Source organism: Hyaena hyaena, unplaced genomic scaffold (assembly GCF_003009895.1).
Source record: "Hyaena hyaena isolate Hyena2069 unplaced genomic scaffold, ASM300989v1 scaffold_1193, whole genome shotgun sequence".
Lineage (NCBI taxonomy): Eukaryota > Metazoa > Chordata > Mammalia > Carnivora > Hyaenidae > Hyaena > Hyaena hyaena.
In genome coordinates this window covers 260,539-274,650 of record NW_024081829.1, presented here as the reverse complement: position 1 = coordinate 274,650, position 14,112 = coordinate 260,539, and the positions used below count along the sequence as shown (strand labels likewise).

Below are 14,112 nucleotides of genomic sequence, written 5' to 3'. Positions count from 1 at the left end.
TGGGATCCAATCTAATGAGAAATATGACAAAATGCCATTCAAACAATTCCCTTCAACACTGTCTTTATCACCTTCATTATCATCATCTAGGGAACTCTTACTTGATGCCAGAGTAATGTCTAGAACACTTTATATAAATTTATTCATTTAATCATTATGACAGCCCAAAGCACTAACATAATTCATTCATTGGACTAGGATTTTGTAGTAGTGAAGATCACCTATATGCTACCTGGGACTTGAGAATGGCATTTTATATTCATAATGATGTGACTCAGTGGCACAAGTCTGGACTTTCAAGCTAGAAAAGTCTGGATTTGAATGTCAGCATTGTCACATTGCTATGTGTCCTTGAGCAAGTCAGCTACACATTCTAAATGTCATGAGTATTATAACTCACTCTCAAGCAGCAAGAACTCAGTACATGGTAGGCACTCAACAAAGGGAGTAATTGTTGTTATTATTATTATTGTTATTACTTCCCAACCCTCTCCCCCCCCACCACATACGTAAGATTAAGACCAAAAGAATTTGGTCTTAGGCAAACTTAGTGAAAGGTGGACATTTTCAAAGGAGATAAGTATTGGGTTAGAATGTGAAGACCTCGATTTTAATTTTCTTTCATTGCTAACGCTATGGCTTTGAGCAAATTACAGAATCTCTTTGTTCTTCCAGATTCCACATCTGGTAAAATAATACTTGCTCCTTCTGGCCTCAAGGATATGTCATGAGAATAAATTGTTTTTGGAGTTCTCAAAAAAAAGATGCATCCTATAAATCCAGAGCAATACTATTATAATTGACCTTTAACAATGGTTAGCCAATCCTTGGGCAAGTTCATGTTTCCTCTTTGTAAATTATATATAATACAGTAATTATTATTTAGTGGGGAGACTGTGGCTTTGAATCACATAGATCTTGGTTTGAACTCAGACTTGTCACACTTCCAGCTGGGTGACTTTGGTCAAGTTACTTTCCCATCTGAGCTTTCGTCTCCTTATATTTAAAATGAGCCTAAGATCTCTTCTATAGTATAATTTTCAGGTATAAAATGTTCTGTGTAAAATGCCCAGCACAATATTAGATGAAGATAGAACTCTGCCTACTTCCTTTTCCTGATGTAACTACTAGATAATGATGATACTTTCTACGTTTTCAATGGCATATATTTCTCAGACTGGTCAAGAATGTTCTATATTCTTATTTATGCCCATTTATGTCCATTTTCATGAGTAAGAAACAAAAGTTTTGGCTACAACTTTTTCAAAAGTTTTGATTACAACTTTTTCAAAGGTACACTGCAATGAAAGTTTAATTTTACACACACACACACACACACACACACACACAGATTCATTCTCCATTATTATATGGCTTTGGTCATAGTGCAGGTCACATCATGCACTCTGAAATGTAATAACCATTCAGTAATTTTTGGATAAACTGATTATCCTTTAGGCCAGTACCAACATCATGAAAAACAGTTACTTGCATGTGGACATGTGTTTAGAATTTTTGTCTCAACACTGGGAATATAAAAACACCATATAAACATCCTGGTTCAAATTGTTACTTAGCTGAAACCACTGTCCAATTTTCTCACCAATACGAAGTAGGGTTACTTGTGCTGAGGAGTTTCTTCCTATTTTCTTTGAGATGGGGTGAGTTGGGATGTAGGAGGGAAAGTGGGAAGGAAAGAGAGGCAGAAGAAAATGTTTCCTCCTTTAGATTTTAATCTGGATGATTAAAGTAAATAATGAAATATTGGAGGAAGTATTGTTCTTACAGTTTGGGGAAAGGAAAGTTGGCCAACAAGTGATAGCCAGTATTTATTGAGTGCCTATTATGTGCCAGGTACCAGTTCAAATGTTTAGTACACTTAACTCATATAATCTTTTCAGTACCTCCTCAAATAATCTTTACTATTATGATGCCCGTTTTATTTATTTATTTATTTAATTTATTTTTTAATGTTTTTATTTATTTCTGAGAGAGAGAGAGAGACAGCGTGAGCAGTGGAGGGTCAGAGAGAGAGGGAGATACAGAATCTGAAGCAGGCTCCAGGCTCTGAGCTAGCTATCAGCACAGAGCCCGACGTGGGGCTCGAACCCATGAACCATGAGATCATGACCTGAGCCGAAGTTGGATGTTTAATCTACTGAGCCACCCAGGTGCCTCTATGATGCCCATTTTAGAGATAAAGAAACTAAGGCAGAGTTAGGTTAAGTAACTTGCCTGTGGTCAAATACAATGCAAACAATGGACTCAGGATGCAATCCCAATTGAGTAGGACCCTAATAATAAAAAAAAGAATGGTTTGGGCAGAATGTGAGGCTTCTGTTGAGCCTTAGTTGAGGAAGTAGCATTTGGGAAGGTGGATGAGAATGTTACAGTTAAAAGACAGAGAGGTGGGGCTCCTGACCAGAGCGGGTCATATTAGGGAGCAGTGGGAAACAAGAGCATACATTAAATAGGGTGTGGCCACAGTAGGTAGTTTATAAGTAAAATGTCCTTATGTTTGTCTTTTTCTGACTTGTTTGGAACATCATTAAATATGGTTTGACATTTAAGCCTGTGGTTTGTATTTTGAAAATTGCACAGAAGCCAAACCATCTAGATACACAATTCAGACATATCCTTCAGTGTAGGTTGAAGAGGGGAGGAGGCCAGGTTTCAAGGCTGGGCCATCCATAATGAGCCCTGCACTCACAAATGTTCAGCCAGAGGGTGCACTGGGGCTTGGTCCTTCTGGCCGGTCCCTCTGGACTCAGGAGCGCCATGACAAGTGTCCATGAGCTGAGATTTTAACCAGGGCACAGTGAGTTTCTGGAAACAGGCTGTCAGTTTCTGGCAAACTAGCCAGATCTTACTGGTAAATGCCTTTTATTCCTGCTCTGCAGCTGGTCACAAAGGGTCAAGGGCTCTATGGTCAGAGGGATAATTTGGGGGGATGAAAACCCAGATCTTGAGTTAAACCAGTACCTTCAACAAGCTACATTCTGATTTCCCAAATAGTATCATCTTGCTTGATCTGGGGTTCTTTGATAATTTTAAACAAATTTTGGATTTCATACTGATACAATAGTAGAGCAGCAAACAAAATTGCAAAGTTGCTGGAGTTTAACAACTCACAAAAGGACATGAAATGTGCTTTATCAAAAAAAAAAAGCAAGCTGTTTTTTCTTCAAATGACAGAATCTATGAAATGTACTTCGAAACTGAATGCCTAGGGAATTTCTCTTTTATGTAACTCCTATTTAAGGAGTCAATCACTGTACCTAGAAGAAGCCAAAACCAGTAACGCTTACCTGACGTGAGTGATTCTCAATCCTGGCTACTCACAGGACTCACCCAGGAGCTTGAAAAAAAATCACTGATATTTGGGTCTCATCCCCAGAGGGTCTGTTTTACTTTGTCTAGAGTGAAGCTTGAACATCAGCATTTGTGAAGCTGCCTGTATGATTCTAATGTGCAGTCCTGCGTGGGAACCGCTACATGCTGTGAGTGTGTCCTGAGCCCGTGCCTGCAGTCAGGCAAATGCCATGTATAATTTCAAAGAGAAAATCTGCTTTGTAACATTTCTGTAGTGGCAGCATGCTCTGGGGAAGAGAGAATGGAACATGAAGTAAAGAGTTGCAGGTTCTGATGTTTGTAGCTGAAGTTTTCTGGATCTAAATTTCCTTATTAGGAAAAAGATCTCATTCAACTGGAAGATTTCTAAGGGTCTTTCCAACTTTCATATTCTCTGATTCTAGAGCTCTGGTTCTTAACTTTGTTAACAAGAACAGATGCCTTGGCTTCACCTCTAGACATGTCAGTCTGATGGCTCTAGGGGGAGGTTCTGCATCGATATTTTCAAAAGCTGCCCAGGTGATTCTAGGGCGCAAGTAGAATTGAGCATCACTGATGTGTGGTCTTTGTTGAGCCAAAGTCTTTTCAGGTAGAAGTTAAGATTTGCAAGTGTGTGTGTGTGTGTGTGTGTGTGTGTGTGTGTTGTAGTGTATCATACATAAATCTGTACATAATGTGCTTGGGGGTGTAATGCCAGCTGAGAGAGTGGTGGGGATTGATACTCAGTCTCATATTAATTCAGGAACACAGAAGTAATGCAAACACATATGTCTGCACTGCCTTAATTAGTCCCTGTTGGTTGCTCTGTTTGCAGAGTGAAGAAGTATTGCCAAATGTCTGGGATTCCAGCCCATTTTAATTCTCTGTTGGCTTCATTGGAATGAAGACAGCAGGTAAGATGGCCTGGAACAGTAATAGCGCCCAACATTCACACATTGCCTTACAGGTCATCTAGGACTTTACATATATGATATCACTGGATCCTTATAAGCTTGAGATTAATTTTCCTCATTTTAGGAATAGAAAACCTAAGAGTCTTAAGAATCTTGTCCCCAAACACACAACTAAAAAGTAGTGGATGCCAATATTCTAAACCAAACTTTTTGATGTCATATGTCTCTTTCTTTCATTTACCTACTTCATGCATTCACATTGACTCTGACAAAGAATCCTCAGGTGACCGGGCATGGGGGTGTAGAGGGACAGGGGAAATTCATCCTCTCTTTGGGGGTGAAAAGTGAAGAGAATGCAGCTGACAGCATGGGTTTTTCCTTTATATCCCCTACAGAGTCAAACCAAAGAGAAGCCTGTATTGTTTTTTGAATGCAGGAAGTTAACCTTGGTCAGAGAAAGAGACGCAGGGCACAGGCCAGGTGTGAAATAAACTTCAAGAGAAGAGATTCCTAGCAAGTTAGTTCTGGCCTCAACAGATGCCTTGATCCAGAACAATATAATCTCATTATTCTGGACTCCTCCCCTTTTCATAGTCACTGATATTGTAACTAAAAGGAAAATCTTTAAAGTAGCCAGATAGAAAAAGCAAAAGGCCAAAATACAAAGATTCTATAGAACACAGCAGAGCTACCAGGTTTGACCCACAGATTCGAGAACCATCTGGAAGAGGCTCAAGATTTTCCAGAAGTTCTCAGATTCTTAAGCCATGGTTTGAGCATCACCTATAGGAAGAAATCATCATCTGGGGTACAGTGTAATTCTCTGTTCTCATAATTCAGCCCCTTCTAAAAGAAATTGTTGCTAACATTTTCATATATCCATGTGATATAATCTAAATTCATACTGATTCACATAGAAATCAAGCAGCAGAGGAAAATCCCAGGGAGCTAGATATTAAAGCATTTCATGGGGGCAAAACAAGTTTAGAAAAATATTAAAGAAGCAAAGTGAAGTTTTTAACATAGTTAACATTCAGCGCAAGAGTGATGAGCTCATGCCAAAGTGCCCTAATCCGGTTTATACTGTATTTGCCCTTTAGGACAGGTATTAAAATTTCGGGGCAAGCCATATGGTAGGTTTGCAAAACTGTGTACTGAAAGGTAAGCAGTGTACCTTATTCTCAATTGGCTATAATGCTTGCCATTTAGAGGGCTAAAAGTAACAAAAACAACCCATTTGCATGAAATATATTTAACACTGAACATTTCCAACTCCTGAATAAAGGTAAGTTAGTCTACGGAGGCTGGCTCATAAAAATCATTTCAGAGCTACAAAACAATTCCCGGGTTTTAATCATAATAATACTTAGAGCTTCCTTAAGAAGGATTTGAGGACATCAAATTAAAATATAATGAATAAGTCTAAGCTTCTCCACGAAACACTTGAAAATAAAGACTTACTGGAGTACCATGAAGGCCTGGCTTGATCCCTTCCTTCAACAACCTCTTTCCCCATCTTTTTCTATTTCAAAGGAATCCCCGAGCACAATAAAGCATGAGAAAATGCAGAAGGTTTGAGGATCAAGCTGTTTATTGTCAATGTCTGTTCAATAAGCTAGATGCCACATCACAAGTATAAATGTATATGCCTTACATTTATGAGGCCATTTCAATAACTGGACTATCAATTTCATGTGCCTTATATCGTGAACTGGCATTGGCTAGTTGTATGGATATCTGGAGGTTGAAAAATTGAAAAGAAAAAAAAGACGCATGAAAGATTTGAACTTCTCTCTGCCTACTTAATGTAACCTACCTTGGAAGGTAGCAAGCAGGCCAGAGCTTTTGAATCCTACTACTCATTTGCATCCCAGCTCCTAGATCTACACTCACAGGCTACTCATTTGTAAGTGGGGACAACAATGCCTACCTCACTGGATGAATATGAGGATTAAACTCAGCTAATACATAGAAAACGCCATCATTTCAATGCTTTCTATATGACAAATGAGTAATAACTATTTTCACTTTCCTTCCATTTTGTTCCAAGTTGCAATGACTTTGGTAGAAATGCAGTTCCTCTCTCATGATGACACAGTACTTCTTTTAGGTAGCATTGGTGTTAATCAAGAGTGTTTAACATAGTTCGTGTGCAGGGCTCCCGGGTGAGCTCAGTTGGTTCAGCGTCCGACTCCTGATTTCGGCTCACGTCATGATCTGACAGTTTGTGAGATCAAGCCCTGCATCAGGCTTTGCACTGACAGCGTGGAGCCTGTTTGGGATTCTCTTTTTCCCTCTCTCTCTGCCCTTCCCCAGCATGCACACTCTTTATCTCGCAAAATAAATTAACATTTTAAAAAATAGTTTGTGTTCATATGTTCTCACTTTCCTTAGAAACAGGTCTGTGTTAATTCATTACATGGTATTTCTTTAGTTCTTACTGATAACAGTTGGTGTTCTGGGTAGCCCTGAATTCTACAGTAATACTTTTATTAATAAAGATGATTCATTCTAATGAAATAGTTGATGCCAGAAACTTTGTGAGCAGAGGTAGAAACAGTAAAGTAACACAATATGGCTTCCCTTTTCATTCCCTAATCTTGGTCCTAGATTCTTTCCTTCTCTGTAGGTTGGATGACATCTGACTTAAATATAGGATGGGAAGACCCCATCATGTGTCTTGGGTGGCTCACTGTCTAGAGGCTCAGCATCTGCCCATGATCCTGACTAAGTAGCCTCTTGACCCTTCTTGATAACCAGTTAACAGGAGCCCAAGCTGTGCTGGCTTCTCCTCAGATGGAACACATTCCTGATCTTTCTAGCCTGGCTAACCATTTCACATGTCTGACATGTTGAACTGGTGTTGGCCAGTTGGGTGGATATCTCACACTCTCTGAGGGCACCATGTTTTTTCACTCAGGGAGCAAAGCTGGGATTTGGAGGTCCAGCTTAAACCAGTTAGATAATTCTCAGTCAGAGGAGAGCTGTCACAGTGAGCACTCCATGACCATAATGAAAAGCTTATTTATTACGTTATTTTATATGTTGAAAAAAATTTTTTTAATTTTTTTAATGTTTTTTTATTTATTTCTAGGAGAGAGAGAGAGAGAGAGAGAGAGACAGCATGAGCAGGGGAGGGTCAGAGAGAGAGGGAGTCACAGACTGAAACAGGCTCCAGGCTCTGAGCTGGCAGTCAGCACAGAGCCCGACGCGAGGCTCAAACCCACGAACCGCGAGATCATGACCTAAGTGAAAGTCAGACGCTTAACCGACTAAGCCACCCAGGCGCCCCTATATGTTGAAAATTTTTAAATTAGAAATGAAGAAGTGACTTGTGGGTGAAGACAAGCTGTGTTGGGCTCCTGGGTGGTTCAGTTGATTAAACGGTGGACTTCAGCTCAGGTCATGATCTCACGGTTCGTGGGTTTGAGCCCCATGTCAGGCTGCCTGGAGCCTGCTTCAGATTCTGTGTCTCCTTCTCTCTCTACCCCCCAACCCCCCGCTCATGCTATGTCTATCTTTCTCTCTCTCAAAAATAAATAAACGTTAAAAAAATTTTTTTTAAAAGACAAGCTGTGTCACTCACCTGCCCAGGCTGTTCACAAGCAGTCTGGTACCTGGCCTGTTGGCATAATTCCTTGACCCTCTCATATTTGGGCAAGTGATTTGACTGTTGGATATTCTTGCTGGATTCTTCTTTCTTACGTAGAAATTTCCTTTGACAGAAAAGAAAAAGTTTCTTATCGGAGAAACGATCTGAATTATCTTTCCAGGATCATATGCCTTTTCTATTTTTCTCCCCTGTGACACGACTACACATTCTTCGAATGGCATGGCATAGATGTTAAGATCTTCTTCATAGGAGTTCAGCATTTGCCGAGTCCTCTGTGAAAACTATAAGCTGGGTGCTAATAAAGAATCATTCTCAGGGCGCCTGGGTGGCTCAGTCTGTTGAGTGTCCGACTTCAGCTCAGGTCAGATCTCACGGTTCGTGGGTTCGAGCCCCGCTTCGGGCTCTGGGCTGACAGCTAGCTCAGAGCCTGGAACCTGTTTCAGATTCTGTGTCTCCCTCTCTCTCTGACCCTCCCTTGCTCATGCTGTCTCTCTCTCTCTCTCTCAGAAATAAATAAAACATAAAAAAAATTTAAAAAGGTGGGGGGAATCCAAGAAGGGACTCTGGAAATTACAGTCTCATATATTTGAAACTAGGAAAGGCATGTAAGGAAAGGAGGCAGAAAGGTGAGGGCCAGGCAGGACTTGGGAAGGAGGCTGAGAAAGTCAAGTGACTGGTCTGATTTGGAGCCGAGGCTGAGAAATGCAACCACAAGCACTTTTGGTCCCATCTTGTGAGAAGTTATGTTTTACAGTTCTGATGCGACAATCATGATGGTGTGGCCAGTGGAGAATAAGTAGCAAACCATTCAATCTTGTGACTAGGGTTACGAAATCTGCATGCTTAGTAAACCGGAATAAGGGCAAAAAAAATACCCCAGCAGGGAGAGCTGCCCACTAGGACTGGTTCCCAGAAGCACCCTAGGAACCAATAATTACCCTCTTTCCACGAGGAATGTATCACGCCAAATTCTGGCTTTCTTGTTTGTTCGAAACCTGAAAGCAAAATAATAATATTTACTGTTGGCATCTGGACGTTTTTCCAAATGGTTCTGTGCTAGCAGTTTATTTAAAGAAACACCTCACTTCCCACAGACCACGACTGCATCTCGATCAATATGCTATTCACAGACAGCAGGGAAATTCTCAGCTTAGTGCGGTTCTCCTGGGCAAAGCGTATTCTGCCTCTGTTCCTTTCAGCTGCTGGCTGACTCTGGGCGTCCTTGAGCTTGGGGCTGGCTGATGGAAAGCAATTGACGCACCTGTTACCTGGCTTTTCCAGATCCAGAAGCTTGAGGACGGACTTGCCGTCCACATCGGGGGGTGTGTCGAGCCCAGCAATATCCAGGATCGTAGGGGCCAGGTCGATGTTGAGAACGATCTGTGGGACTCTGCAAGGGACAGATGGTTACACCCCATACCTAACACTGGGGTCGGTGGCACTTAGGGCCACCTTCTCCACACCGAGATTCCCTGGCCTTCAGTCTTCTCCCCCTCTATCCTGGTCTTTCACACATAAAACCTTATAGCTTAGATCAGACAATTCCCTAAGTGTTTCAAATGAGCTGAAGAGACATAATAACATTCTTCAAAGAAATCCACCTACTACCATTCCCTTCTCCCTTCTCCCAGGATGTCACGCAATGTAGCTGCAGAAGAAACACACAGATGAGATGCAAAATAATCTGGTTTCTGGGCCCCAAGGCAGCAGCTTCCAGAATCAAGAATCAGCAGCTTCCGAGAGGCACTTATCCTATTTCTAAGCTTCTTCCTTGTGAGATCAGGGGTCTGGGCTAGCTGCTCCTTAAGGGTATTCCCGATTTTGAATTCTACTTGCATTCTTTTCTTTTATTCTTTCCATAAGTGTTTTAAGTACTCGATCTTATTTTACACAGAATACTATGATGTGACCAGCAGGACATACAAAACCCATTCTAAACTGGGGAAATAGAGATGCAGAGGGATGCAGAAATAGGACTCCAGGCCTTTAAGCCTTTTTTCTTCTAAACGAAAATAGTGGTTTTTTTAAATTTTATTTTCTTTCCAATTTGACAAATTATATTCATAAAAAATAAAATTTTATTTATTTATTTTTAGAAAGTGTTCTTTACTAATAATTCAAAACAAAACAAAACAAAACAAAACAAAACAAAACAAAAGTCAGGCACTTGGGGGTGCCTGGGTGGCTTAGTCCGTTAAGTGACTGCCTTTTGATTTTGGCTCAGGTCATGATCTCACAGTTGGATTTAAAAAAATTTTTTTTCAACATTTATTTATTTTTGAGAGACAGAGACAGAGCGTGAGCAAGGGAGAAGCTGAGAGAGAGGAAGACAGAGAATTCAAAGCAGGCTCCAGGCTTCAAGCTGTCAGCACAGAGCCCGATGTGGGGCTTGAACGCATGAACCGTAAGATCATGACCTAAGCCAAAGTTGGACACTTAACTGACTTAGACACCCAGGTGACTCCCCCCCTTTTTAAAGTTTATTTATTTATTTTGAGAGAGGCAGAGTAAGCAGAGGAGGGGCAGAGAAAGAGAGCAGGAGAGAGAGAATCCCAAGCAGGCTCCGTGCTGTCAGCACAGAGCCCGACTTGGGGCTCAAATCCATGAACTGTGAAATCATGACCTGAGCCAAAACTAAATCCCAGATGCTTAACTGACGAGCCGTCCAGGTGCCCTTATCACACAGTTTTGTGAGATCAAGCCCTGCATCAGGCTCTCTGCTGAAAGTGTGGAGCCTGCTGGAGCCTGTTTGGGATTCTCTCTCTCTCCTTTCTCTGCCCTTCCTCCACTCATACTCTCTCTGTTTCTCTCAGAATAAATAAATAAGCTTAAAAATAAAGACAAGCAGTGGTTTTAATTTTTTTTAAAAGACAGTGTATTTTTGATTCAAAGAAGGTACAGATGATGTCCCTAATGATCACATTCTGTGTCTGTACACAGCCCATGTGGCATGCATTCTGGCCCATTTGACAGTTAATCATTGATAGTTAATTTTCCTTTCTCTTTAAGCAGTATATCTTAGTTAATTTAACATGCTGTAGGGGGGATAAAGGTTTTCATTTTCTAAATTACCAACCTATACACACCTTTTTCTGTTTTGGATGAAAAGAAATCAGACACTGGGATTGGTGATCGAATCATCTCAGATATATATTGAGCCACGACAGCTCAACTGAATGTTGCAAGCAGAGGAATACGTACATTGATCCTGGCTCTACACTTGGACCACGAATAAAGAAAGGCACACGAATATCAAAGTCGTATGGCATGGATTTCCCCTTGACCAGTCCAAACTGTCCAATATGGTAACCGTGGTCGGCCGTGTAAATGATGTACGTGTTCTCCAGCTCCCCTGTTTCCACAAGCATATTATACAACTGAAATACAACAAAGACAAGATGTGCAAGATGACAATAGTGTTGCCATGATTTCTCCCAAATTTCTTCCCATTAATTGTTAAAGGCAAGAGTTACTTTAACAAGACCAAGAAACATGATCACTATCTACATTTTCAAGTTGCTTACAATTCTGGATGGAAAAAGTCCAATAATAGAGTTGAAATGTAACTTTTTGAATCTGACACATTCTTCTTAAAGATTTTGTACACTTGTTTTTACAAAAAAAAAAAAAAACCAAACCCTCCACAAAACAGTCTCTACCACCCTACATAAGTTTTACATTGAAAAATCCATTGTTAAATTTTTTCATTTTTGGTTATCAACAGTTAAAAACAGGCTGCCTCGAAGATATGAACAGACACTTCTCCAAAGAGGACATCCAGATGGCCGACAGACACATGAAATGATGCTCAGCATCCCTTCTCATCAGGGAAATACAAATCAAAACCACACTGTGATACCACCTCACGCCAGTCAGAGTGGCTAAAATGAGCAAATCAGAGAACACGAGATGCTGGCGAGGATGTGGAGAAACGGGCACCTTCCTACACTGTTGGTGGGAATGCAAACTGGTACAGCCCCTCTGGAAAACAGTGTGGAGGTTCCTCAGGAAACTAACAGTAGAACTCCCCTATGACCCAGCAATAGCACTGCTAGGACTTTACCCAAGGGATACAGAAATGCTGATGCATAGGAGCACATGTATCCCAATGTTCATAGCACCACTCTCAACAATAGCTAAAACATGGAAAGAGCCTAAGTGTCCATCAACGGATGAATGGATCAAGAAGATGTGGTTTATCTATACCATGGAATACTACATGGCAATGAGAAACAATGAAATCTGGCCATGTGTAGCAACATGGATGGACCTTGAGGGTGTTATGCTGAGCGAAATAAGTCAGGCAGAGAAGGACAAATATCATATGTTTGCACGTATAGGAGGATTAGGAGGAACTTGACGGAGGAACAAGGGGGAGAAGAAGGGGGGAAATGGTGGGGGAAAGGGAGAGAGGCAAACCATGAGAGACTCTTGAATGCTGACAAAAACTGAGGACTGATGGATGTGGGGGGGAGGGGGGATGGGCATGGAGGAGGGCACTTGTGGGGATGAGCACTGGGTGTTATGTGGAAACTAATTTGACAATAAACTATTTGTAAAAAAAATAAAATAAAAAATAAAAATAGGCTGCCTCTGGGCCTAATCCAACTAGATCCAGTCTTTAGGCAAGTATTATTTGACTTATGCTGGTTTTTTAAAATTCAGGGAATTTCACATAAGATATTTGTATTTCTAGCTCCCTTAAGAGAAGTCAGAAGAGCTCATGATATTGGATCTACCTTTCTACATGGAGAAATTTAGCTGGAGCTGGGAGGTTTCTTCCTGTTATAGATGGGGGCATTTAAAGTTCACCATAATCCCCACCATTCCCTATTGCCTTATACGAGACCAGCTTTATGATTTACATTATTTGCTGAAGGTATTTGTGACTGTAGCCCTTGATTTATGGTGTTTTGGTTTTTATCTCATCTTTGCCACTGGCTCAAAAGGCAGTGGGATGGAGAGTTAAGTGAAGGGGTCAAGATAAGGGAGGGTAGATAAAATCACTGAACATGTATGCATATTCTCTCTCTCTCAAAAACAACAACAACAAAACAAAAACAGAATTGGCAAGGATGGGTCCACACAAAGGAAGCTGGACCAAAATCTATCACCGCGGCACATTGGTATGCTTACCCTTTCCACAGAATCATCTACTGACATCAAAGTCTGAAGCCTTTTGCGATGTAGAACATTTGTAAATTCCATGTGGATGGGCAGCATGGGCCCTGTGTACTGCATGATCCAGTGCTTATCCATATTTGGTGCATAGTTATAACTAGGGGTTCTGAAAATATCCAGAGAGCATTCTTACTATACATGTTTTTAGTCATTTGGAGAAATATTTCAAGTCAGAGGTTTGAAACAATCATTTCGGAAAGGTAATTTAGGCGATTGCTAAAGCTTTTTTTCCCCCCTCTCATGTATCTTCTATGTTTATAGGAAGAGCTAAAATATCCCCCACCCCAAACAGCACACATCCTCTAAAAGCATGTGGATTCAAACTTATAAAACCAAGACCGACAGCTAAAAAGGTAATTAGTGCAAGTTCATTTGGATTCATTGAATAAAATGTGTACAAACACATCAAGATGATCGTGGTATTGTAACATCTACAAATAAAACTCAGTAATACGGAAGGGAATGTTTTCATGGTGGTGTTAAGTCATAAAATCTTATTGCTAATTGGGCTATTAGATATAGTCACAAATATGTGGAATAATAATGAGTCATAATTTCAACATATTTTTTTCTCTTGAGTTAACTGGGCTATTTTATTGATTACTTACATATCTAGTCTCTATGAGATTTTCTCCTTCCTAACCTTATATATAGATACCATTAATTTAATTGGATTTGCTGGAATTACAACCAACTCTACTGCAATATACATGCTTATCAATAAAGCTATTCTTTTAATAGACAAATCAATATAGGTGCAGAATGCAATTTTTCTTAACTACCAGGTGGTGGGTCCTATTACTTTCGAACATCTTAGTTCAAGCTTCTATTTAATTTATTGCAGAAACTCAAGTAGTGTCCCATACATCCCACTGGGGACCCACAAAATATGTCCCCTTCTTGTTGATATCAAACCCAAATCCCTTGGCCATTAGATGCTGCCACCTCATATTCCCAACGTACATATCTATACTAGAGTAATTCTCCCACGGTGAATTGTTTATATTTTACCTCTCCGCCAGACTACGGAGCCTTCTCCTTAGATGTTATTAATATTAAAGTTGTTTAACTTAA

At 40.5% G+C, this 14,112-nt stretch overlaps 1 protein-coding gene across 5 annotated transcripts in view; it reads right to left on the bottom strand.

The window, feature by feature from the left end:
- Nucleotides 1–14,112, bottom strand: part of SULF1 (sulfatase 1) — a 177,454-nt gene that overhangs the window by 34,990 nt on the left and 128,352 nt on the right. For all 5 annotated transcript variants that reach the window (XM_039222837.1, XM_039222840.1, XM_039222842.1 and 2 more), the window contains 5 exons: nucleotides 12,994–13,144; nucleotides 11,059–11,234; nucleotides 9,119–9,247; nucleotides 8,796–8,852; nucleotides 7,831–7,960 (listed from right to left, as the gene is read on the bottom strand). In XM_039222837.1, coding sequence (XP_039078768.1) covers nucleotides 7,831–7,960; nucleotides 8,796–8,852; nucleotides 9,119–9,247; nucleotides 11,059–11,234; nucleotides 12,994–13,144 — 643 coding nt within the window. The remainder of the gene's footprint in view (nucleotides 1–7,830; nucleotides 7,961–8,795; nucleotides 8,853–9,118; nucleotides 9,248–11,058; nucleotides 11,235–12,993; nucleotides 13,145–14,112) is intronic.